This window comes from Hydra viridissima, unplaced genomic scaffold, assembly GCF_058129835.1.
Source record: "Hydra viridissima isolate aposymbiotic clone 2 unplaced genomic scaffold, HvirCarnegie_v1 scaffold_11, whole genome shotgun sequence".
In the NCBI taxonomy this organism is placed as follows: Eukaryota; Metazoa; Cnidaria; class Hydrozoa; order Anthoathecata; family Hydridae; genus Hydra; species Hydra viridissima.
In genome coordinates this window covers 15262501-15288903 of record NW_028324310.1, presented here as the reverse complement: position 1 = coordinate 15288903, position 26403 = coordinate 15262501, and the positions used below count along the sequence as shown (strand labels likewise).

Sequence of the window (26403 nt, the reverse complement as noted above, 5' to 3'; positions counted from 1 at the left end):
TGCAGAGCAGTTTCAACTGATTTTGTTAAATATAAAGTTAAAATATTTAGAATTATAAACGTTATCCATACTACTCATTGATTGACATGCATAAGATTCTGCATTTTGGTTTCTGTAAATTATTTAATCATTCTGATTAAAATATCGTTCCTAGAAAAAAAATTCTGTTCTAAAATTTACATTACTGATTAAGAAATATATTTTCGGTTCTAAGGCTTTCAATTCTTATTATTTTCACTCAAGTTTTTCATTATTAAATGCTTTCACTGCTGGCTTGTGCCACACAAACTGTTTGGTCAAATATGAAACTTTAGGGATAGAAATATGAAACTTTAGGGATAGAAATATGAAACTTTAGGTAGGGAGCTTAGGCAATTTTTATAGCCGATGTAAATCTTTTTTATTTAAAATGTATTGGATTCCTTAATATATTTTGTTTTCAAAATGGTTTCAACTACTTCTGTAGCTTATTTAGTTCCAAAGATATTCGTGTTTTAATATTTTCAATTCATATGCATTTTATGAAAATTTCATTAAAGTATCTCGTTAAACTTTTGGCACCGAAAAAAAAAACTTTATCTTTTTTTTTCTTGCGTAAAAAGTTGCGTTAACAATAAAATATCTAAAGACGGGGGAAATTTATAAAATTTCCACTTAGAAAACAAAAAACCCACCCTATTAGACTACCAAAAACAAAACAAAAAAACTGGTTGACATAATAAATAAATAGTTGCAGAATCTATTTTTATGTGGGGACGAAAGAAGTAGCTTAATTTACTTGTATATAAACAAAACTGAAACATTTAAAGTTAAATAACTTTATCAATTCTAAAGCAAAACGATGTCCCCAAAAATATTATTGTAGTGCAACCTTTTCTTAAAAAAATAACATCTATATATATATATATATACTATTTATTTTCATGGGTGGGTTTTCATTCTTCGACACCTACATAAAATCATTTGTTGCGTTTTTTGGACGAAGTTTTTCAAAAACGTTCGATATATTTTTTTCCGCGATAAAATGTCACGTGACAAAACTCCCTACTTTAGAGATAGAAATAGATTTCCCGACCTTTAAATACCTAAGTTTTTAATATGTAATCGCTTTTTGTTTTTTATATTTCTTAACGTTTCTCAATTCCTGGCCAACAATGTCTTCGTGCGATACAAACTTCATACAGTACGCATACGCGTAAAAACGAAAAATGCAAAACAAAGAAAACCAGACAAAAGAAAGCAAGCTGCAATTGATTGCAAATGATCTCTTAATCTGATAATTACAATAAAGTTTGTTTATCAATTGAATCCGTCGGTTGAAATAATTTTTTACCTGAAAGTAAGAAACAAGTGGTGTTATTTTGAGAAATTAATTTTTTTTTTTTCCGCATTATAAACGCTCAAAGAGTTTGTAATGCGGAGAAGTAAAACGATAAAATCTTATTTTTATGAGCAACGCAAATATAATTACCAGCTGCAAAAGTATTGCACTTCGAGATATTTGTACGTTCCAACACATGGATCTCCGAACACTGTATTTTCAGCGGCAATAACACAAGAAACTTTGCCTTCACAATGATTAGCTACCGCTTTACGAGAAACGACGGGGTTTCCACAGTTTGTATTACTAAGGTTTGGTCCTCCCGTACAGAGATTCGATTGTCTCCTTCCGTAGTTAGCCGCTGATATGCGAATGGTTCCTTTTCCTTGGCAGCTGATAGCGAGGTTAGCATGCTCACATGCTCGTACAGTAAGTGGAGTTGCTAAAAATGATAGAGTCGTCGCTTTTGTTTATTTAACTTGGAGTTTTAAAGAAAAATAAAAAAGATGGTTTTTGTTCTTATTTCAGTGTTAGGCCATGCTTTTTCATATTAAAGAAAAACGAACAAACAAAAAAAATAAATAAAACAACAACAACAACAACAACAACAACAACAACAACAACAACAACAAAAAGCAAAACAACAACAATGTAAAATGCCGAGTATAAGAAATAAAATAACGAACATTTTTTGATATTGAAATGAAATTAAAAAAAAACCAAAAGATAACCTTTTACACAAGCGACTGAGCATGCGCAACTGTATCGAGCGCATCTGTACCCTTCTGGACATTTCATGAGCTGGCATTGGTTAGCGCATGTATCTGAGAATATTATTTTTCCGTTATTTATTTGTTTTTCAAAGAAAACTTGCCTTTAACTAATGTTTTTGTTTATTTCAAAAAACAATATTTGGTTTGATAAAGTTCAACTTACTGTGATAGACCTCAGTCGCACCACAAAATCCAAGAATGAGTAGCAAAATAGCTCCTTTCATTTTCGTCGCGAAAGAACGCCTGAAAACTTCCAATACAAAACATGATCGGTGTTTGCATTTATACTCTTTTTATAATTGAGCCAATTATCTTTATCACTGAATTCTACATTTCCTTTTTGAAAATATTGATTTTAATGGCTTTCAAAATTTTAAAATGAAACTTCTTACATAACTTGAAGGGTATGAACCAATATGTTAAATTGATCAATTATAAACGCTAAATAGTAAAAAAAATTATATATATATATATATATGTACATGAAGGAGATAATTTATATCGTTATTTACATATATATTTACTATAATCTAGAGCAACGTGCTCTCAAAATTACAAATGTATTATGGTATTTTCATTAAAATTTCTCATTTAGGTTTTTACTAAACCTGACCTCATTGACTTCAAGTATTTTAAGCTTCTTAACTTAAGGAAATATTGGTTTTTTAAAAAAAGTTAGTTTATTTTTAGTTGAAAGCTTCCGGAATTCAAGATATAAATCCGTAAAGAATTACTGCATGTAATTAAAAAACTCATTTTTTAAATTGTTATTATTATTTTTTTTGCGAATTGAAAAGTACCCATCCAAACCCAATTTCAAATTGTATTTTAAAAAATACTTAACAAAGACTTTAACTTTAGATTACGTTATGTATTTTAAAGTATTTAATAAGAATATATTTATTTTAGATTGCAATATGTTTTTTTAAAGAAATTTAGAAAATTTTATTCATTGAACGAGATTTTAAAGACCTGCATAAGATGTTTAGGTTCTTTGGTTGTCATAGAAACCAAATAAATTTGAAGGTGCCCCAAATTCTAAACAAAATTTCTAGACAAACTATGTTTATTAAACGGTTGAGGACAAATTTAAAAAGTGTTTTAAAATTTAATGAAAAATTGTAGCATACAAAATGAAAAAAGCTGAACTGTATTAAATGTTTCTATTAGACAATAAAAATTTATATTTTTAACTTGGATGTCTGCAACAGGAAGGGTATCCCTTGATAGTTTAATTGCATCAAATATATTTAACTTACAAAGTGATTTACCACAAAGGAAAACTTAATTGCCCTCGTGGGGGTAACATCAGTTAGATATTTTCCGTAAGCTAGAGTGTCATTATCAAGCCTGGTTTTCATCAATCAGTTAATGATATTAAGTCCCAGAGTTTCTGCTAAAAAATCACTTAAAAAATTTCTTTTGTCAAATGTAAAAATTTCACAAATTAAAATTTTTTAATTAAAATGCATGTTAAATGAATTATTTTTCAAACTCGGTTTCTATCAAGCATCTTATCGGCACTGATGTTGATTATCCTTTAAAAAAGGTATAACAATTTAATTTAATTTTTATAATATATAATGAAGTTAAAAATTAGAAAGAATAAAATTTATTATTTCATGCACTTTGTTTAATTTGAATTAGCTTAAGAAAAATAACTTTTTACGAAAGTTGTTGTGTATGGTTTAAAGTTGCAGCATAAAGCATTTTTGTATATTTATATATATATATATATATATATATATATATATATATATATATATATATATATATATATATATATATATATATATATACATACATACATACATATATAAATTGAAAAAGAAATTAATTTTGAAAGAAAGAAACTGATATTTTGTGCTTATTCGCTAGTAAAAAGTTTTTTTTGGTACATTATTTCTTTTATATTTTATTTGATTCTTAGCTAAAAAAATATATTTCTTTTTTGAAATGCTTATATTGAACCAGTTTTCTTTTAATGAAAGCTATTTTTGTTTCGTAAGAGACTTTTCATAATTTCCCGTGAAATTTTAAATTTTCTTTTATGTGATATAAGTGCGTTCTTGAAATGATACAATATCATAATGACTCACAACGTACATCAATTGGATGGTTTTTTTTTTTTTTGAAAGAGTAGAAACCATTTGCAACCTGTCAATGCAGTTACATAATCTTATTATCTTATTGATTAATATCAAAGGCGTAATTATGATTTTGACAACTCTCTTTGCGTATAAAAATCGTTATTAATATTTATCAACATTCAAAACAATAAAACGTTGCGGTGCGTTATCAAGAAGCTCCGTCAAGTTGAAAAAAATGAAGATCCTGATTGTGTTATTCGTTTGTTCACTGGCTTTTTCAGCTCCTATTATGCAAGGTCAGAGAAAGAATTTTAAGTAAAATGGAAAGATGAAAATAAAATTAACAGAATTATGTATTTAATTGTTTTACTATATAATACAATTATGTGTAAAAGAACAATGGTTTTTTGTAAGAATTAAAACTTGCGCCTTTTATTTTATTTTAGATGAAATAGATGTCCAGAGCACACTAGAGGACTTAGAAACTCGTAAGAAATTTTTTAAAAAACTATAATCAACTTAGTTAATGTAAAACTGATGTAAATAGAAAAAAAGTTAGAATGTTTTAAGAAAATAATAAACATTCGTTTTGCTTTAGTTGACGGTAAAAATGCAGATAGCGGGATTGTCTCATCAGGTACCGTACAAGAAGCTAAAGACGAGAATGTCATTCCCTTACAAGATTACAAAGATTACAATCCTTTTATGAAAAGTCAAGTTCAAGGTGAAGCTGATCAGATGGAAACCCCACTTGTTCGTGATCCATTTCCAATTGCTCAGGCGGATACCCCATTTATCCAGGACGAGGCTCCACATGTTGAAAATGAAACTCCGTTTGTTCAGGATGAGGTTTCTAATGAAACTCCACTGGTTGAAGATGAAGGTTCAGCTGTTCAAGACGAATCTTCAGGTTCTCCAAATGATTCCCCTTTAATTGAGGGAGAAAGTCTTCCAGAGGAAATCCTAACAATTAATGAAGAACCTGCAAATGGTGAAGATGGAGAATCAGATAGTAAGCAACATGAAAATGGAAACACAACATTTAAGAATGAAGATGCTCATGATGCCTTTGAATCTTTCGAAGAATCTCAGGGAGAGGGAAACGAGTTCATTGAGAACATATCCAACGATGAACTGACCGGACCAAATTCAAGCGCATAGATTTACATCTTGTATAAAGTGTAAGAATGCGTTAAAGCAAAGTAAAAATATATGCGTTTTTGATTTCTTGTTCGTTATTCTTTGTTGTAAACTGATTTAAAACTGCATATTCCCAAAAACGAAGATATTTCAACGAATTTTAAAGTATTAAGTTTCTTTAAGCAATAAAACTCACAGCTTAAAATTACAAATTGAACAGTTGATACTTTATTATCTGAAATTACATAGTTAACAATTAATCCATTATTGACGATTCCTTTTTGGATTTGTTAAACAGTACCCCGTTTTTTTCCTTCCAAATAAGAAGACCTGACGCCCATGATTGTTGATTGATTTTTCGGTAGCACCTAATATTTTTCCTTGTGTCTTATCGAAATAAATATTTTTAAATTTTCTTTTTTGCATGTAAGAACAACTCAAAAAAAAAGCTTTTTGATTTTTTCCTATTTAAGATAGCTAAAAATGATTTTTCCTATTTAAGATAGCTAAAAATGATGAGGGAAGCCCACTGAAGACTTTCCTCTTTTTTTTCTAGTTGGAATCTATGATGAATTGAAATCATCCTTGATTTCATTTTTTACAATTTTGCAATTAGGAGGATCTGTACTTTGAACAATCTGAAGGGTTTTCTCAGCACGTGGGTTCCTTTACCGCGACGATACTCTTAGCGGTAAATTAAGATTCTTCAGAGTTCTAATTATTTAAATAAATAATCGTTTTTCAACAGGTACTCAAAAATGCAACTAGAATTTTTTACTTTTGTAGTCAATTGTACTGGAGAGAAGCTGCTTAGAGTAGTCTTGATGCTCTGGATTTCTTTTGTATTGAAGTTGCAATAAGAAGTTTTTATATAAAGAGGAAAAAAGTTCATTGTTTATAAAGATGTTAACAATAATAGAATTTTTAAAAGGCTTATTTGTGATTAAAATAAACCGGTTTTAAATAAGGTTTTAAATCACTGTTGACGGTCTGTGAGTGGCTTTAAGAAAAACTTGGAAAAGCTCAAGATTGATTGCTTGGTTTGTTGTTTAACATTTGAGCAATCCATAGGCTAATTTTGCATTTTTGGTTCTGTAAAGTATTTAACATTCCTGGTTAAACTTTGGTTCCTATTCTAAAATTTACTAACACCTAAATATTTGGTTCTAAAACTTTCAACTCCTGACGTTTTCAACCAAATATTCGTTAAGAAACTCTTTAATTACTGGCACGTGACACAAAAGTAATTTGTCCAGAAGAATTAAACACCGTTTGAATCATCATTTTGTAATTGCTAAGTTAAAAATTATGAGAAAGAAATAAAATTTGTATTGAGATGCATTTAAAAACATGCAAACCTTTTCTGGTCATTTTACAACTTAGTTGTTTAATGTAATTCAGACTTTAAATTGTATCTCCATCCCTTTCAAAGTTGTTAGAAAAGTAATAAAGTATTTTAATCAAATTCTTCATGAAGTCAAAAATCAGCAAAACTCAAGATTTATTATCATTATCAAATAATTGACTGGTATGAACAATCAATAATTAAGATCAGTGACGAGGAGAATCGTCACGAAAAAGTTAGGATCGGCTTCCAAAATGAAGATTCGAATAAGTAAACTAAACAGCCTTTTTTTTTCTTTTTTTTTCAATGATGACAAATAAGGGTCTGCGTATCGTTTCATTTCCGTATTTTTATCATGCCGATACGATAGCGGAAAAAAAAAAGTGTCATCGGTAATAATTACGACAAAAAATCGGTAAAAAAAATTTATTCGGTATTGTAGTTAGTTTAAATCTCGGTATATACCGGAACTCTCGTCAACCGATGACACTTTTTTTCCGCTATCATATCGGAATGATAACGATACAGAAATGAAACGATACGCAGACCCTTTAATGACAAAACATAGTTTCAAAAAAAAAACACTCTTTCAAACGTTTCAATTTAACATCGATTACCGCAAATATTGCTTTACATTTTGATTTAAGAGAATATTTATTGTTTTTTGCCCGCGTTGTGAATTACAGCCAAAGCCGTTAAAAGGATGAATTAGGCCTTCGGCAGCTTAGTCTGGTGGCCTTTAGACATCAAAGATGGCTCAAAGGGGGAGGGGAGCTTTCTGGTCTAACTCCTTCAGCAGAATATTTAATGGGCTTTGTGTTTGTTGGTGGTTTTCGCGTATGACAAATTAAAGTTGTTGTTTTTTTTTTAAAAAAAAAACTAAACAAAACATTTTGATTGTATTTTTTTCTATTAAAACGAAATTTTATATTTACAAATTTATCTATTTACAAAAAGAGCTGCAAAATTTTCCGACGAAGCTTTAATTTTGAACTTTGGAATTAGTTTTTTCTTTTAAAGTAAACTATTCGTAATGCAATAGCTGATTTCGTTGTAGTGGAATGCAAAACGAAACCAAAAATTTGAAACAATTTTATCACATATTACAAAGCAAAAAAAAGGCAAAAAATACTTTTTGTTAAATGAAATCTACCGTAACGTTAAATTTTTAAAACGACAAAAAGAATTAAAATAAACAAAACAAGCTTCATCCAAATAAAATTTCTTTTCTACCTGTCTTCGTTCCATTTCTTATACCAACAACACATCCGGATTAGCATCTGGCTCCGTAAAGTAATAAAAATAATTTGTTTCTGATTTGCTTCCAGTATAACACGAAATATCGTAAATTCGTTTTTTCGAATGAGCTTTTCAGGTGTCATACTCTTCCGTAATTAAAGATGAGCCATTTATATCTTTTTAAAACCTGTTCTTGAAATAAACTAGTAGCTCTTCTTTGATTACTGAAGATATTAGGTAAATATACTTACCTTGTTTAAAATAGTTGAAGTTGTTCGATTGCAACTTTTTATTTGTAAAAAAATAACAAAAAATCAGTAGTACTACATTTTATATAATTTTTTTAGAATATCGCATTAAAAATTAAACCTTCGATGAGTTGATTATTTATTAACTTATATTTATTTATACATAAAATATTAAATTGATAACTGTTCGATTTGTTGGCATCTAAGATTTTTTTTTATAAAATATCAAAAACCATAAACGGAATGAGTAAACCGTGGCTTTTCTTTTTGCTTAAATTGATTTGGTTTTCAAAAGGTAAATTTAAAAACGTATTTTAGTATTTTTTTAAATATAAATTTAAGTTTTTTAAAACTCTTTTTTGTGATATTTAAAATTATATTCTTTAATATTTACTAATCACTATTAATGTTTGTTTATTACTATATATCGTCCATATAATGAGATCATTAAAATTCTTTTTTATGTTTCTTATCCGTTTTTTTTTTTTTTTTTGGAAATTCGTCATTTTTTACATAGCTTCTCGAAAAAGATTTCGCTAACTAAAAAATTAGTTATAAATGCCAAACAATATATCTAAGCTTGCCTTTTGAAAAACACGACGAGAATTTTATCGGATATAAACAAAAAAAAACCCAGAACTCATGTTTAGTAGTTTTTCATTTTACACATGGAAAATGATGATAAAAACTAAAATAAAAAATTTGCTGTTTAGTTTCACATTCTTCACCAAGTTTTAACAACACACCACAAGCAAGAAGTTTAGGCGAACTTGGAGGTTCAATTACTTTATCTTGGGAAATAACCGACGCTAATCCAGAATTTATCAGATGGTTCAGAACCAATGATAAAAATGAAATCGTTACTAATATTATGTATATTGCCTTAGGAAACCCACCTGTTGTCAGTAAGTAGCTTTTAACTATAAATTTTATTATATATATACTTTATATATATTATAAATATTTTTTATTATATATATTACTATTATATTATAAATGTATATACATTATTTTGCGAAATAGTTCCAAATACTGAACTTTTGGATTGCTACAATAAGTCAGACAGAAAATTGTACCCATGCCCACAAGTTTAACAAATTAAAAATTAACCAATCAATAGAAAACTGTCAGAACGGAAAGAAAAAAAAGAAAATGTAATTTGATACGAGTACGAGAAATCATTTTTTTGATTAAAACAATTTTAAAACAATGTTACTAAACACTTCGTATTGTAAAAAAACATAGTACCCAAAAAAAGTTGAAATCAAATTATGGGTGAGGTGGGGAAGAGGGATTTTTTACAGTTTTAATTACAACAGCACATTTTTACAGTTTTAATTACAATAGTACATTGCTAAAAATGTATTTTTGTAATTAAAACTGTAAAAAATGGAAGCCAAAATAACTGATGTTTTAAATTTCATTTATGCGGTTTGCCTGCACGTGAAGTGATTCGTATTTCTAGAGTGTCTAAAACTATATTTTACAAAGTGAGAAAACGTAAATGTGCTAAGAGAGCCCCATTACACTCTCTTCTAACGAACAAAAATGTTGATAAAAGGTTCACTAAAAGCATGTTGAAAAGAGTTCTACTATGTCCATCAAAAAGACAGCAAAACTGTTCAATGTTGATGAGAGAATAGTCAGATTAACTCTAAAAACACTAGAGAAAAGTCAGTATGGCTCAACCTACATACGAACTTTTGAAAGAAAGGCTATAAACTTTGAGATTGGAGCGATCAAAGAAGCTTTTGAATCAGCTGAAAAGCCATGCTTCGTCAATAGTCAAAAGTTTCTCAGATGAAAAACTTTTTAGTGTTGGCTGTGTGATCAATAGGCGAAATAACAGATTCATTGTGCAGAAGGGTGACAGAGTACCACCTGTGTGTTACAGCAAACACACTCATCATGCTAGGAACTATTGCTTCTAATGGAGAGAAATATCCACCAATTTACGTCAAGGAATAAGAAAAAGTTACCTCAAATGTATATCAGCTTACTAAAACGTTGTTTGGTGCCATGGCTATAGAAGACATTCCCAGAAAACAGTTACATTTTTTTTTTTACTTTCAACAGGACAATGCATCTTGTCATTGGTCCAGAAAAACCCAACAATATCTTCAGGACAATATGGCTAACTTCTAGCCCAAATACCTTTGGCCACGATCCCGCCCTGACCTGAATCCTCTTCACTACAGTGTGTGGAGCGTAGTTGAGAATAAGGCTTGCAAAAAGACTCACTCAATTGTTAAGTCACTAAAATCATCAACTAAAAATTGCTTGGAACTCAATCACCACTGCACCCTGTAATTTATAACAGTAAATATATTTGTAAACAGAATGTCCCAAAAGTCATTAATGATTTTTTTGTTTATAACTTTCAATAGGATTTACTAATATACAAATTTTTAACAAGTAGTTAAAATATAATTCTTCTAATTCTTTAACATCAAGTTTTTGAAAATTATGTTTAACAAATAGGCGCTCTTCGTAACAGAACGCAGCAAAGTCCTGTGTTATGCTTTCTGATTTCAGCTCTGATGATTTTTTTAAACTTTTTTCAAATTTTTAAAAAAGTTTCTGGCTTGTTCATGTATACTTTAGAATTCAGATTTAAACACAAGAAAAAAGCGTGTTGAACTGTTAGATCCAGTGGACGGGAAGGCCAATTAAAATCACTGTATTCGGAAATGATGCGCACGGGACATGCACACATGCAGACGTGCACACATTTAAATGCATCAATTGTTTCTCGATCAGTATGGGTCGTAGCATTGTCCTGTTGAAACCATATATTCTGTAGTCCTAGTTGATTTATTCCAGGCACTAATAATTCCTCAATCACTTATTAGTAGCGTGCGCCGCTAACTGTTGCTGCATTACCTCTGTTATTTTCAAAAAATACAGTCAAACGATGAACTGGGCAGGTGATTCGCACCACACCGTGACCTTATATTGATGTAAAAACCTTGAGTAAGTGAGGCCCAGGCAAGATTTGGTGCAGTTATGAGCTTGAAAGCCCTAACTGTTGCTTTCTTCTTTTTATTGATATTTCTAAAGTTTCTTGCACACTTTCAGCTACATACTCTATATTTTCTAATGAACACTGTTCCCATGGTCTTCTTGTTCGATATCGGATGCTGTCTCTGCTTCTTTATATCGAGCAACCATTCGGCGAACTGTTAGTGGTCAAGTGGAAGATTTCGGATTTTATTTAAATTGAGTTATTACTTTGTGCATACATCATTACAGCACAGCAAAATGTAATTACCAACATTACATTTTTTGAGTTTATCTTCAATTATCTGAAAATAAAATGAAAAAAAAGTGATTAATTTAGAAGCTATATGCAAGATAAACCAGGTGGTGACCTTTAGGACACCCTGTAGTAAAATCATAAAAAATCCGTAACACTCAATTTTAAATAGTGAGATTATTTCCCGAAAGGAGAGAGCACGATAAAGTCAACTGTTTTTATGTTTGAATTATTTATACCGTAAAACCATCTTAAGAGTATAAGGTGAAATAATTACATGGCTAAAACAGGTTTCTTTGTAACCTTGAGCTGTGTCAATCTAAAGTACAGGAAAATACGAATCTTCAACTTTTTTGTAAACAGAAATTGATTTTTTAAAATTAAATTCTTTTTTTTTCCGTCCAGGCATTTTTCATTCTGATATTTTTCCAACGTGAAGTTTTTCCTTTCGAACTTCTTTCCCTTCTAACCTCTTCTGTTCAGACTTTTTACTACAACAAAAGTACGATTTTCCGTTCTGACTTGTCTTCATTTTGAATTTTTTATATTCCGACATTTTACCGTTTCAACATTTTTTTGCCTGAAATACTTTCATTCTAATCAGATATATTTAATACTTATCATTGTACCATTCCTTTGCCCCTCCCCCATCATAAAAAGAATGATTTCTCTTCCTCGATAATCTTTATTTTTTGAAAACAAACTAACAACAATATTTTTCACTGACGCGGTTTCATTATATTTAATTGAACCTCACGAAGACACGTTATAAAGATGAACAGCTGGAAAAATAGGGGAAACTCACAAATAAAGCACAACAGAGTAACTGGTAGACACTATTTATGTCTTGCGCATTCCAAAAATAAAAGAATCCAAAAACCAAAAAGATAGAAACGCTGAAAATAAATTTTTTAAACTTTTTAACTTGTTTATTCCATCATACCTACTAATCTACCCACATCCCCATTAATCAGGCTGAGGCATTCATATCATCAAGTAATTTTGCAAACAGAAAAGTAGAAAAAATGTAAACAAAAATTGTATTAGAATTAAATTTTAAACATTTAAAGAAATTAACAAAAGAAAATAGTTACAATGTAATATCCACAACGTTTTCCATAAACCATGTCATTAGGAAAAATTTTGAACAATATGCAAATGATTTAATGTAAAGATGTCTTAAGCAATATGCAATTGTACAGTCTTTTAACTTTTTGCCATAATCTGGGTGGCGTAGATTTTATTTTTATGCAATAGATTTTAATAGCAGTATGAAATCTGAACAGCTTTTTAGCTTAACTGTCACGAAATTGTGATATGTTTTGGATGACACATATCACAAATTCATGAAAAGCTCTTTTGAATGAATGCATTGAGTCTTTAAATTAAGACTATTATCAAAGCGTTCTTTTTAGACTTCATTGAATGTTCTGAATACATGAAGTGTTTTTTTGGTTGCAAAATAACATCAGCGATGTCAAGCGATAAATAATGTTTAAGAAAAAGTTTCATTCATTTCAAATAAATCAACAAATTTCTTTGGCAAACACTGGTTAATTATAAAACTGAAGTGGTTAGTGATTCTGATTACTGAATTGCTTAAAAACTGTCAAAAAAGAAACTGGATAAAAATACCTGCACTCACCAAAAACATTCTACATTACAAATTTTTTCACATTAGCCAAATGTGCTAGACATCTTTTGAACAATTTAAAGGCACAGTATTTATAAACAACCAAAGAAGCTTTAGGAATCTAGTAGGGATAGAACATTCTCTATCCAGAAATCCTGGGATTGAGAAATTTATCCCCGGGAAATCTGGCGGTGAATCATCTGAAGAACAAACTTTTAAGTTCTCATTAAACACTGAAAAGTGATTGATTAATTGACAATATAATTATATTATCAATAAATCAATCATTTTTAATTTTTTAGTTAACTAAAATAGTTCATTTACTAATGAACCTAAGTAATTTAAATTGTAAAACAATACGTTAAAAAGATAACACAATATAAATAAAAATAACAATTAAAAATAATATGAATAAAGATGAGTATACAAGAATTTTATTTATTGGTGAATTTTTTTAATTTTTAATTTTTAATTTTTTAATTTTATTTATTTGCCACCTTAAAAAACTGAAACCGTCAATCATTTCGTCGTTTAATTGCGTTAATCGCGTTAATCGTTTAATTGTTTAATCGCGTTAATCGTTTAATCGTTGTTTGATTTTTTGAGCATAAAAACCCAGCCACTAAGGATGCTAGTTTGGATTCTACACTTGTTGACCGTATAGATAGTATATAATCAGGTGATTAACTCTTGTGTCACCACTTTCAAATAACGATAATTTCTCTTTGAATTTTAGAAGTTACACTTTCTACCCTTATAGTTAGTGTTTGTGTTGCTGCCAATCCGTTTTCCATAACTTGATTTAATTCTTCACTAGTAGTTTTGATCTTATTATCATACTCCTTGCTTGACAAAACCTCGCTCAGTTGAACATCACTATCACTATTCACGTTTACTGATGTAACTCATCTGTTCCTCTTAAGAAATGTCTCCATATAAGATGTGCTGTTGAATTCATCATAATTTGTCATGATATTTATTTAAGTTCTAATTTTTTTGTTAAGTTCTAAAGTTCTTAAATTTTTTAACTTAAGTTTCTTTATCAGATTTATAATTCTAACTGTATTTGTTACTGTGAAAACGATTACCACTTTGAATAACTTTAAAAAAAGTTTATTTAATAAACCTGTATTTTGAAAACTTCATTGAATTTAAACCGCAGTTGAAGAATATTTGAGAATCATGCTTACATTTCGTCGCATAAGAATTATAGGGTTCTATCTAATTTTTGTTGTTGTTGTAAGAATTTAACTTTCAATTTTTCTTAGTTTAAATGTTTTGTTTCTGTCATTTTTTATAATTAAAACTAAAGGTCTTTTTTGTTATTTATGATTTATAATTAAACTGATATTACTTATATAATTTTTTAAATTTTTTGTTTTTACTTTCTAATTGTTAATTAAAAATTTTATGAAAAAATTCTTATAATATAAAGAAAAGCAGATAGAACCCTTTAATTCTCATGAAACAATTTGGAATTTAAATGAAGCTGAACATTGGAAATTTTGGAGAAATTATCTAAAGTAAAATTTTTAATGTTAATTTATTACTTAAGAAATCAAAAATTATCTTTTTATGTTAAGCATTTACTTTTAAATTTTTTTCACTGGTACTGGAATTTACTAATAAATAAAATATAAATAATATAGTTACAATAATAACCATGAGGATGTTAGTAATGATAATAATAATAGTAATAATAATAAAGATACTACTACTACTACTACTACTACTACTACTACTACTAATAATAATAATAATAATAATAATAATAATAATAATAATAATAATAATAATAATAATAATAATAATAGTAATAGTAATAATAATAAATGTTCATTTTTAATTAGTTGTAATTGATAATATCATCTGATATACATTATGAATGTTTCAAATTACATTTTAAAAAGATACAGCAAGCTACGGTGGTCGTGTCTCTAAAAGTGGAAGTGCTAAATTGACTATTGATAAGTTAAAAGAGTCTGATGAAGGGTGGGTTGGTTGTTCTGTTGATCTCAATGGAGGACGTGCTATCTTTGATAAAGTTTACCTTGATGTAGGAAGTAAGGAAGTTATTTTAAGTTCATATATAATCAATATAATTTACTTATGTAAATGTTGTGTAAAAAAACTTTTATACATAAAAGTGTTTTAAAAAAAATAAATATCTTATGCAGGAAGGCCACGAAATACGTTAATATCATTAGCATCAGTTCCAACTGAAAATAAAAATTTAAACTTGTCTTGCACAACATCATCAAAACCAGAGGCACAAATTACTTGGCTAGATAAAGATGATAATGTTCTTCAAAATAGCAGCAGATATTACATCAGAGCACCAACATCAGTTTACACTGGTTTTGAAACACAAGCTCAGAGCATTTTTGTGATAATCAACATTCAGATAAATCAAACCGGTCTGTTAAAATGTCGAGTGGAAAATTTGCTTGGCTCTGAAACTCTAAACACATCTATAATTGTACAATGTAAGTTTTCTTTTGTTTTTGTTTACCATTTTCATGCAAAATTAAATTCAAAACATTTTGTTTACAACTATTCTATCTATAATTATTAACAACTATCAACAACTAACTTCACTAACAATTTAATATTAAAGTGCTTTAAGTTAAGGCGATCGATTGTCGCCTTTTTGTAAGTTATGTCATTCTTTATAAAAGTGTCAGCATATTTGTAATATAAAATGTTACAAATGCTTTTATTATGCATATATCATACTACAGTGTATTTTTATTTCAATGAAATTTTTCTTTTATTTCTAAATTTTTTTCAATTTATTTGTCCTCCCCTTGATTATAAAAATGTCACCTTATTTAAATCAAAGTGTTATGGAAGTTAACAGTAAAGTTTTTGTTCTTTTTAGTTTTAGTTTAAACTGAATCCTACAATTTACAATTATACTCTTTTTAAGACAAGCCTATAAATACAGCTCTGCAGTTACAATTTGACACTTCCCTTGAAGGGGACTTAAACCAATTGACATGCACAGCCAATGGGATTCCAATGCAAATTTGGTACCAGTTTTATTTTGGAAGCGTTTTACTTCAAAATTCTACAGGCAAAGTTTTTGTGTTGAATCCTGTTAAAAACTATAACCAAGGAGAATATAAATGTGTACCAAGAAATTTAGTTGGAGAGGGGGCTAGTGATACAAAATCACTTTCAGTAAATGGTAAGTTGTTTTTTTTACTTATTTCCAGACAGTAAAAATGTGTCATACACAGTGTAATCATGAAGAATTATAAATAATCAGTAATAAACTTTCCATATTCCTAGCAAATTTATATACTCATGTTTTAAGATATCTCTTGTGTGTTTTAGTTAAACCTTATATATTTGATACAAAATCTGCTAACATTACCATAAATGAAGGGGATCCAGTCAGCATAGCTTGTAATTTCCGTGGCAAACCCTCACCAGATGTAACTTGGGAGAAACAAAACAGTAATAACAATCTTTTAAATGTAAATACACAAATAAAACAAACAAATGCAACCCTGGTAGAATTATTTAGTGAAGTAAAAATACTACCTGCAAAAAGAGAGGATTATGGAACATATACCTGTTTTGGAAAAAATCCTTTTGGTGAAACCAAGTATAGCATTGCACTTTATGTACAGTGTAAGAATTTATTCATCATACTCTTTAAATATAAGTTAAAAATTTTTTAACATAAATATCAGAATGTTTTTATGCTATATTTTTGCATTTGATAAAGTTCTGTTTTCTTAGATGAACCATCCATAACTTATACTACATTGGATCAAGAAAACTTTTATGCTAAAGAAGGTGCTAGCGATTCATTTAAATGCAGTGCTACTGCTAGCCCACAACCAATAATAAAATGGTATCGCAGCAGTGTGGAAATAGTAGATGAGAGACATTCTATTTCAAATAATGTTGATGAGATAGGGGCTAATTTTGTCAAAGTCAGTAGCATACTTAATTTGAATGATTTATCAAAATATGACACTGGAAAGTTAAAATGTGAAGCAAGTAATGTGGTAGGAAAAGTTTCTGAAGAAACTAATTTTAATGTCTATTGTAAGTGAACGAAAAATTTTTTAAGTAAAATATTAAAAATTATTGTTATAAGTTATTATTGTAAAAAAGATATTAATTAGTTAATTTCAAGAGGTAAAACAAATTAGTTAACCAAAGAATCACATGCAAGTGGCTGCTTTTTAGCATAAAAAGTAAAGCTTTTTTTATAGGCATTAAATTTTTTTCTGTGCATGCTGAGTAAAACATCTCTTTTAAATCATGTAGTTGTAGGTGTGTAAGAAAAGTTTTCTGTCTTAGATAAACCAGAGATAACAGCCCAGATGAGTCCTGCTGTTTATGTCAATCTTGGGTCAGGTTTATCTTTATCATGCTCTGCAAAAAGTATAGAACAGTCAAAGTTTTATTGGTACAAAAATGAAAAGCTGATTGTAAGCAATAAAGATAGGAGTCAAATAGAAGAAATAAAAGTTGGCAATGAGTTTGTTTCATCTTATCTGTCAATCAATCCAATATCAAATGATGACTCCAATGTTGTATTTACATGTCTAGCTAATAACAGTTTGGGAATGGATAGCAAAAGCACTCTTGTAACTGTTTACTGTAAGATTTTCTCTTACTTTTCTTGAAGTTACTAACACTTTTCAAAAACAAAAAAATGTTCCTAAGATAATCCTTGGTTGCTATAGTGATTAGTAAGAAATATATTGTTTGATTTTACACTTAGAAAATTTTAAAATTATTTTTATTTTGTTTTTTTTTTAGTTGGTCCAAAAATAGTTCAGTTTCCAGCCTCTTGGATTATAACTTATGAACATAATAGTGTTTATAGGATAAATTGTGTAGCTCAAGCAAATCCTAAGCCTTCTATAGTTTGGTTCAAAAATGGAAAGATGTTAACTTTTAATGATACAAAATCCACGTATACATTATTCGAATATGTGGTTACATCTACTTCTATAATTACAATTATGAGCAGCACTGTGGTTTTAAACGATGTAAAAAGAAATGATTATGGAAACTGGACATGTCAAGCCAGCAATAATATTGTTCAGAAATACAGTGTTGATCAGCAAACAACTCGACTCACTGTGACTTGTAAGTTTGAGTATTTATTGTATCTACTTGCTGTCATTTCAAATTAATTTCAGTATCTAGAAATATTTATGTTGGCTTACTATTTTTATATTTCTTTCCAGACCCTCCAGAGTTTGAATTTTTGCCACCAAACCCATTTCCAGTAAATGTTTCAAACAATGTTATCTTGTTATGTCGCATAAAAGCATCACCAAAACCATATGTTTGGTGGCAACTACCATTTGGTATTGAACCTGACAAAAGATACAGTTTTACATCATCTGTTGTTGAAGACGACTCAGAGTTTGGCTCTATCATTGCTGAACTTACTATCTTAAGCATAACTAAGAGGGAGTATGGAGAGTATAGCTGTATGACAAATAATTCAATTGTTTCAAATACAAAGTCAATAAAGCTTGTGGTTCAATGTGAGATTTTTATTTTAGCAGTTTCATTTGTAATAAACTTTATTATTTAAAATGCTTGAATGTGAAGTATACTAAAAACCATAAAATATTTGCAGAGCAAACCAGAGGAATTTAAATTTTTGATGTTTTAAAATAAAAATAGAAATATTTTTTTACTTTTGCGCTATTTTTGTATGTAATATTTTTTGCATATTCATATTTTTTAATAATAATCATTAAGCAAAACTTTATTTTAAATGCAGCATTTGATGCATCTTTTCTGCTGATTTTGCCTTCCTTTTGAACATTCTTTCAGCTAATTAATCATTCTTTTCAAAATTCTTTGAAAGTGATGCTGTAATAAAGTAAAAACTTTTTTTTTTCAAATGCAAAACTTTTATTAGGCCTTTATATTTATAGATCCACCCACTTCAGTACCAGATTTTCAAGTTCCTATTCAAACCTATCCAGAGTCTTCAATAAAGTTCATTCAAGTTAGTGTTGAAGCAAATCCTCCTCCTAACATTGATTGGTTCATTTCCCGTGATAATGGTACTTCATATAGAAAATTAACTGAAAATATTGAGACAACTCAATTGATATTAGTGCGTGATTTTGAATACAAAATTCAGAGCCGACTATACTTTCCTGCTGGTATTTTGTTAAGAGCAGATCAAGCTTTTTATAAAGCAAGGGTTTCACACATATTTGGAGTAAAAGAATTGGTGACATGGCTCATTGTATACTGTAAGTATAAAAAAAAATTTAGTTTAACAAAAGTTTATTATAAAAACCACTGTAAGAAATAAGTTTGAGATTAAGGTTAGTTTTCACTTTGTTGATATGTCGGAAATATTATTGTCATTAAATTTGTTTAAAACATCTTCAATGAGTTTAAATTTTTAATTGCTTCTAAATGGTTTATGTTTTTCTTATATAAATATTTTCTATAAATTTTCAATTTATCTTTTATAAAAAAAAAAAAAAAACTTTTCACATGACATTACCATTGTGTAGCTTTTTAGTTGCGAATTGAAGAATATATCTGATAGCCAGTAGAGTTTTTTAGTTGCAAATTAAGGAATGTGATAGCTAGAAATAGAGTAGAGTTTTTTTTAAAAAAAAAAAATTCTTTTTTGAAATGTTGCAGGGAAGCCTGAAATTGAGACGAGAATTCCGGCGTCAGAAAAGATCTCTCTTTACCAAAAAATTTCTTTCATATGTCGTTTCTATAGCAATCCTATGAGTCAAATTAATTGGTTTAAAAATGAAGTTCTTATTACCGATATTGGCTATCTAACGACACCCCTCAAAGTTAATTCGTCAATGACATTGAGTGAAAGTACATTGACATTTTTAAATGTATTAAAAAGTGATCGAGCTAATTATTCATGCACAGCAAGCAATGGTATAGGTTCAGCAACAATGTGGCATTACTTGGATGTTTTGTGTAAGTAGTATTTTATCTATCTGTAAAAACCTATTTGTATATGCAAAACCTTCTATGACTTTGTGTCTATTTTATTCATTCTTTTTTTCAGATCCCCCAGAGTTGAGTGTGGTACCTTCTGACATTTTTATTGAGGTCGGAGACAATCTTGCTCTAAGCTGTGCAGCAGATGGCAATCCTCCAATTTATCAATATAATTGGAGAAAGTCCAACAAGTCACTTGATGTCAATCAGGAAACATTGGTTATAACAAATGCACAAGTTAGTGTGCTTCATATGATCATTGTTAAATGTGGATTTTTATTCTTAGTTGACAAAACTTAGTTGACTAAACCCACGAATGATTTTTATAAGAGGCTCATATCATTTGTTTTCCTTAATTTTTAAATATTACTTCACAATTGGCAATTATGTTTTAGCAAGACACACAAGGGAATTATTCTTGCATACCACAGAATAGCGAGGGAGTTGGTGATTCAATAAATTATGCTGTTTTCGTAATAAGTAAGTCACTTTTTAACTGTTTAATATTTAACTGTTCAGTTTTATGTTTACAAAAATTTTTAAAGGTTTTGTAAACCGAAATTTTTAGTTCCGCCAAAATTCATTTTGCCGGCGACATGCGAGAAATCTACCAACAATATTTACACTTGCAGCTGTGAAGGCGTCGGTTTTCCTAGTCCAGATGTTTTTTGGACGAAATATGGAAATAATGAAGTCATTGGCGATGGACAATTCTTAAACTTCACCTCAAGCGTAGCGAATGATGGGACATATGTTTGCCATCTGAAAATATTTAATAATGAAATAACAACATATTTTCAAATTGCTGACTTTAGTAAGTAGATAGTAAATATATTTTTTAATTTTCGCTGATTTATGTCCAATAAATGAGTTAAAAATTGGGTAGTTTGTGCAGGGTTTCAGTATGTTTCAATATGAACACTGCACTTTAAAAAAAAAACTTTATTTTCCAAGAAGCTCTACATTTTAGCCCCAATATACGGAATTTGGAGTCAGTGGAGTGTCTGCAATGTTACGTGTAGCACCGGTATTTCGTTTCGCAATAGGGTATGTTTTCTCCAACCTTGTTCTGGCAAGCTATCAGAAATGCAAGTTTGTACTGGAACTTGTCCAGGTTGGCAAATAACAATTTTGAAAATGTAAAAAAAAAATTATAAAATTTTGTAATTTAATGTTTCGTATTTAATTTATTGTATGATAGTAAATTTATTGATAAGGTTTTCTTATAATTTTAGATTCGCTTTCTGGAAAAGAGGAAGGTACTCTTATTTGTCGTTTTTGATTATGAAGACGATTATGATATCGTTATCGATGACAAGAACGATGATGATGATGATGATGATGATGATGATGATGATGATGATGATGATGATGATGATGATGACGACGACGACGACGACGACGACGACGACGACGACGACGACGACGACGACGATAATAAATATTATAATGTTGGTCTTTTTTTTTAAATATAGTCAATTGGTATTATGCATTGTACGCAATAATTCCGTGCGTTCTGCTACTAATAGTATTAGGAATATTATGGATTATTCGAAAAAATAGGTAATGATTCACATTTACGTTCGAGCATTCTTTTCTTTTTCTTTTTCTTTGCTTTGCATAAACAATTTTTTCCTTCTTTTGCCTGTTTTAGAATCTTTATTGCTTTTTTAACTTTAGAATCAGAAATGGTTTGGCTCAGCAGAACTAACAGTTTATAAATGGTAAACTTATTTATTCATTTTTTCTAATTTCAAATGATGCACGGTGGAATTTTAGATGGAAAGTAAAATTACTGTAATAAAATTTGAGCTTTTTGCAGACATTTTGTAGAATTTATTTTATTAAAAAATCGAAACAGAAAATTGGAAAAGTTTTGGATCACAAGTTAAAGTAAAGTTTATTTTTATAGATAAAATCTTTTGATGGCGGAAAGAATTAAGCCAAACCGAATGATCGAGTCATGATAATCGTTGAACGAACGTCTTCATAAGAAACTGGAGTGCTGTTCTTTTTTTTCTGATGACTAAACTTCCGTTAACCAAATTATTTTTCTACTTTTGAGGAGGGACTTTTTAACAGATCTCTTTTTATATTTCAAGTGTAAAAAAAAAGAGTTATCTATTAAAGTACTTGTGTTAAATGTAAAAAATTATTTTAACGAAATAAAAGAAGTTTGATGAAATATACGGCACCCATATTTTCATGAAAGCCCTTTCTCAGATTGCAATCATTATAATCGTTTTTTAAACAAAAGGTCTCATTCCACAACCAAACAAAGCGATCCAAAATCAAAGAAAAAATACTGGAGACGACAGTTTTTTATGGAGAAGATCAAATAGCAATCTTTCTTATAACTGGTTATTTTTCTAATTAAATGGCGTTTCTTCTGCTACATAGTCTAATGATATTTTTAATAAAACAAAATTTTCAATGTATATCTTTGCTTTTGATTTTACTGAGGAACAACACTTGTAAGTTGAGTTGCCCCTACGTACAGTGTGATACGAAAATATTTTCGCTTTGCTTCTAAAAGCCAAAGTAGCATTCAAGTACGATGACGTATATATACGATAACGTTTTTGTTACGATAAGGTATTTAATCCCTTTTTTTATATTAAAGTTTAATATTTAACTCATAATACTTCACTGAAAACTCTTCTAATCGCTCCCTTTTTATATTAAAGTTTAATATTTAACTCATAATACTTCACTGAAAACTCTTCTAATCAAAACCTTAAAAGTTGTAATTTCTTTTTATCTTAAAATCTGAAGCTGCAAGCTTTATTTTTAAGGTTCTTATAATAAAATTTTTTATTCCAGGCTGCTTCTTAATACACATACACCTCACGACAGATTCTTCAACTACTGTTTGGTTTAGGACCAATTTACATTTAGTAATTTTTAGATTTGAATTCACTGCAATGTACAGTGGGGTCTTTATTCATGGAAATAAAAAAAAACTGTTTGCTTTTTAATAAGTCCATTTTTTTTGTTTTGATGTTTCTATCATAATTAAAAATAAAGTTGAGATGTAAAAATGATTTTAAAGTATTCTTATTCTCGCATGAATAGAGTATCATCTCATTCTTGATTATCGTCTTAAGGTGAGTTTCCACTCATCCGTTTTAGCTACGGGAAAGGGAAAGGGATGGGAAAATTAATCACGTAAGCATGCGCAGTTTTTAATTTAATTTTGAAAACTACTCACTGCGCATGCTTAAGTGATTATTTTTCCCATCCCTTTCCCTTTCCTGTAGCTAAAACGGATGAGTGGAAACTCATCTTTATTCTTGATTTTTAATTCGAAGCAGTAACAACGCGAGTTCATGACGTTCATGACGTTGCATCTTTAAGTCTTCATGACGCGAAGAGAAAATTCAAGAGTAAGAGGTTTTTGATAATAAAGCTAAGGTAAAATTAATTATGCTAAATATGCTAAATATGTTATTTCCAACTTAGGCCTTCTTTTATATTTACTTCAAAGCCATTTACTAGAGAACCAGACAAAAAAAGACATTCTTGCAGTAGGATAATTTTCACATTCTTGCTGATTATCAATCTATAATTGGTTTCCTTGTACGATGTCAGACCACGATCCAATACATCAAAACGTTCCTTAAATCGAAAAAGAAAAAAAATCGAATGAATCACCTTTTTCAAACAATGTGTTCGAAAGTTATTTTTTTATAGCAAGAATTCAGAAAACGAATACAACGAAATGAATAAACTTTTCAACCAACTTGAAAAGGAAATAACAATTAAAATGCAACAAAATTATTATTTGCAAATTTATTGCCAGCATCTAGCCTTCATCGTCATCGAGAGAGAAATCATAACATAAAGGGAAAGGAGATATAATTTATTTTAGCCCTATAAATTGGTTATCAGCCAAACCACGAGATTTTCACAGCTTTTTTGATAAAAACGATTGAGTGAGCTGTTTATGCCGGAGGTTTTATTAACGTGTTAAATTAACTTCAATTTAATTCATTAATAACACATTCATACTATATTTACAGCAAAATAATTTTATAGACAGCTAATGACGTAATCAAATGTTTGATGTATGAATTAGGCGTGAGAAAAACTGAGGTCCAATTCTGAGGGTGCACTGCATAAAAAGTGATGCTGGTTGCACCCTAATTCCACCAGTATTAAATTGACAAGATGATGATAAGTTTTCGAATGAAGCTCTTCAAGAACTGTGCAATTGTTTTCAGCGAGCTTATTTTTTCGGGTTGTTGATTTTTTTCGGGTCGTTGATTTTTTTCGGGTCGTTGATTTTTTTCGGGTCGTTGATTTTTAAACTGAAACGTTAGAGTTACTTTCATTCGAAGAAGAAGTTGGTTACTTTCAGATTAAAATGCGAGATGATAACAAGTTGACGAAACAAAAGATGAAACAAAAGCAAGCAAATTTCACTTTAAGAAACATTTTTATTCCACACAAAAAACCTAAACATTCTGGCATCAGCCATGATGACAACTAGGTCTAAATCTAATTTTTCTCTGACACTTTTTTTTTTATTCAATCACAATATATTTATATATTTTAGTCCCAACTAAAGCATTAATACATTATTAGTATTAATAAAACATATCTATTCATTTAGCACTTAATGAATAAATATGTTTTATTAATGGACTATTGAATTTGCAGAGGCGCTTAGGTTTAGCCAAATTTTTTTCTATTTATGTTTCAAACACTGGAATTACTTTATTTCATCATTTAAAAACCTATCCCATTCCGTCCGGATAAGGGGGCGAAATAAGGTTTTAGCACCATTGCATAATTAAAAAGTTATCTGTAATTATTTTAAATTTTGGCTATTTTTCCTTTTTGTGTTTATAAACAAATGGTTGCTAAAGATATTCAATGATTTGATAAAACTGTTTTATAAAGATTTTAATGAAAGAAGAAAAAGAAAGAAGCACCTTTTGCCCCGGGTTTTCTAATCAGATGAATCACTTCTTTTTCTTTATTAAAGATTTTTTACCAATAGCATCCCATTTGAAAATCTCTGATGTGGATTCAGCGCAAGGTAGAGAACAGTTGATATGTATTGTGAAGGCGGTGTTTTTAATAATGATTTAAATAACTTAAAGTCTGTTAGTTGTAGCTGTAGTATGGTTTGGGATTTAGGGAAGGTTTGAGTGTAGGGTTATGTGGAAGGTATCATGTAGAGGCTGGGATCGAGGTTGATGATGTGGAGATTACTTGGTTAGGAAAGGGCGAGTTTTGGGGATGTGTGGATGGGAAAGGGCTAAGTTTGGGGATATTTTGGTTAGGAATGGGCAAGGTTTATTTGTTAAGGTTGTGTTTGCCGTCCTCAGTATATTTTATTATACAATATAACTCAATAAACGTTCTATTAGTGTGTAATGGTTAGCACACTTTTATTCATTACGTTTATAAAACACTAATAATATACTCTTACTCTACTTGTTGTGTTCGATATTGTTTTTATCAATTACTCCTCTTTTTTCTTCTTCTTTTTTATACGAATATCTTTTCTTCTTTATTTGAAAAGGCCAAAACTTCTGTTTATTCTTCTTTGATTAATATTTCTTCTGACTTCTGTGTAACTCCTTACTTCTTTTAATTCTCAGAAATTACTTCTTCTTTTTCTCTTTTGTTCACTTATAAAACTTCTTGTTTATCCCAATTTTTTTCAATCACAAAAATATTTTCTGTCTTTAAAATTCTTCTTAAAAACATTTTTAAAACTTCTCTTTTATTTTTCTTTAAGAGTCTTTAGAATCTTAAGAATCTTCCTCTCATTCTGTCCTTCTCTTACCTCTACTCTTTTTTTATATATGTTTTTTGAGCTTTTTTTAGTTTTTGCTTATTTCTATAGTTGCGATACCTATTCATCATTTATCTACATGGCAGGTTGAATAAGTCTCCGTGTGTACATCTTTTCCCAGTTGTTTTAGACTTTTCTTCTTTCCGCTTTATCGTTTATTGATATGAATGGTTGACGAGCCATGTTGTGTACGCCTTTTCTGATCGTTGTTTTTAATTTAATTCTCCCTCCTCACAATATATATTCACTTTATGGCATGGAGTGCTGCCATGATGGAATTTTTTTACTTTTTGGAGAAAAGATTACCGTTATGAGCCATCAGTTCATTAAATTACCATTGATTGATATTAAAATTAAATAAATATACGTAAAATTAAATAAATCAACAATATTTATACAATTATTATTTATGCAATATTATTACAAATATATTTTTATGCAATACAGGAAAATTACTTAATTTAAAATTCCAATTAAACTCAAAAATAAGATTTTTGTTTTAGTTTTGCTATGAAACTTTCATTTCGACAAAAATATTTCTTAATTTAAATGTTAAGCAAAAAATCTTTAA

General features: G+C 29.2%; 3 protein-coding genes across 3 annotated transcripts; 2 read left to right on the top strand and 1 right to left on the bottom strand.

Annotated features, from left to right (window-relative positions):
* Nucleotides 1–1250: 1250 nt before the first annotated feature.
* On the bottom strand, nucleotides 1251–2384 carry LOC145191279 (L-rhamnose-binding lectin ELEL-1-like). The gene is made up of 4 exons (XM_080068345.2): nucleotides 2258–2384; nucleotides 2053–2145; nucleotides 1472–1763; nucleotides 1251–1333 (listed from the first exon to the last, which is right to left on the bottom strand). The coding sequence occupies exons 1-4, from the start codon at nucleotides 2316–2318 to the stop codon at nucleotides 1330–1332; spliced, it is 450 nt and encodes a 149-aa protein (XP_079924471.2). The 5' UTR covers nucleotides 2319–2384; the 3' UTR covers nucleotides 1251–1329.
* Nucleotides 2385–4234: 1850 nt separating this feature from the next.
* On the top strand, nucleotides 4235–5411 carry LOC149882390 (uncharacterized). The gene is made up of 3 exons (XM_090067587.1): nucleotides 4235–4480; nucleotides 4631–4672; nucleotides 4783–5411. Exons 1-3 carry the CDS (start codon nucleotides 4420–4422, stop codon nucleotides 5343–5345), a joined length of 666 nt encoding a protein of 221 aa, XP_089923713.1. The 5' UTR covers nucleotides 4235–4419; the 3' UTR covers nucleotides 5346–5411.
* Nucleotides 5412–8357: 2946 nt separating this feature from the next.
* On the top strand, nucleotides 8358–22208 carry LOC145190967 (hemicentin-1-like). The gene is made up of 20 exons (XM_090066731.1): nucleotides 8358–8451; nucleotides 8870–9061; nucleotides 14956–15108; nucleotides 15223–15531; nucleotides 15975–16235; nucleotides 16385–16684; nucleotides 16796–17107; nucleotides 17366–17668; nucleotides 17831–18163; nucleotides 18265–18570; nucleotides 18970–19296; nucleotides 19700–19999; nucleotides 20091–20260; nucleotides 20419–20503; nucleotides 20592–20837; nucleotides 20994–21137; nucleotides 21259–21282; nucleotides 21499–21586; nucleotides 21704–21747; nucleotides 21936–22208. The coding sequence occupies exons 1-19, from the start codon at nucleotides 8400–8402 to the stop codon at nucleotides 21732–21734; spliced, it is 3936 nt and encodes a 1311-aa protein (XP_089922857.1). The 5' UTR covers nucleotides 8358–8399; the 3' UTR covers nucleotides 21735–21747; nucleotides 21936–22208.
* The last annotated feature ends 4195 nt before the right edge of the window (nucleotides 22209–26403 follow it).

Excerpts from the sequence above, each read along its gene's own strand:
- LOC145191279 (XM_080068345.2), bottom strand. The coding sequence starts at position 2,318 with ATGAAAGGAGCTATTTTGCTACTCATTCTTGGATTTTGTGGTGCGACT. Across the intron at positions 2,146-2,257 it reads TGCGACTGAGGTCTATCACA|ATACATGCGCTAACCAATGC; the intron begins GTAAGTTGAACT and ends TAATATTCTCAG. Across the intron at positions 1,764-2,052 it reads CTCAGTCGCTTGTGTAAAAG|CAACTCCACTTACTGTACGA; the intron begins GTTATCTTTTGG and ends TATCATTTTTAG.
- LOC149882390 (XM_090067587.1), top strand. The coding sequence starts at position 4,420 with ATGAAGATCCTGATTGTGTTATTCGTTTGTTCACTGGCTTTTTCAGCT. Across the intron at positions 4,481-4,630 it reads TTCAGCTCCTATTATGCAAG|ATGAAATAGATGTCCAGAGC; the intron begins GTCAGAGAAAGA and ends ATTTTATTTTAG. Across the intron at positions 4,673-4,782 it reads ACTAGAGGACTTAGAAACTC|TTGACGGTAAAAATGCAGAT; the intron begins GTAAGAAATTTT and ends GTTTTGCTTTAG.
- LOC145190967 (XM_090066731.1), top strand. The coding sequence starts at position 8,400 with ATGAGTAAACCGTGGCTTTTCTTTTTGCTTAAATTGATTTGGTTTTCA. Across the intron at positions 20,504-20,591 it reads TTATGCTGTTTTCGTAATAA|TTCCGCCAAAATTCATTTTG; the intron begins GTAAGTCACTTT and ends CGAAATTTTTAG. Across the intron at positions 21,587-21,703 it reads TGGATTATTCGAAAAAATAG|AATCAGAAATGGTTTGGCTC; the intron begins GTAATGATTCAC and ends TTTTAACTTTAG.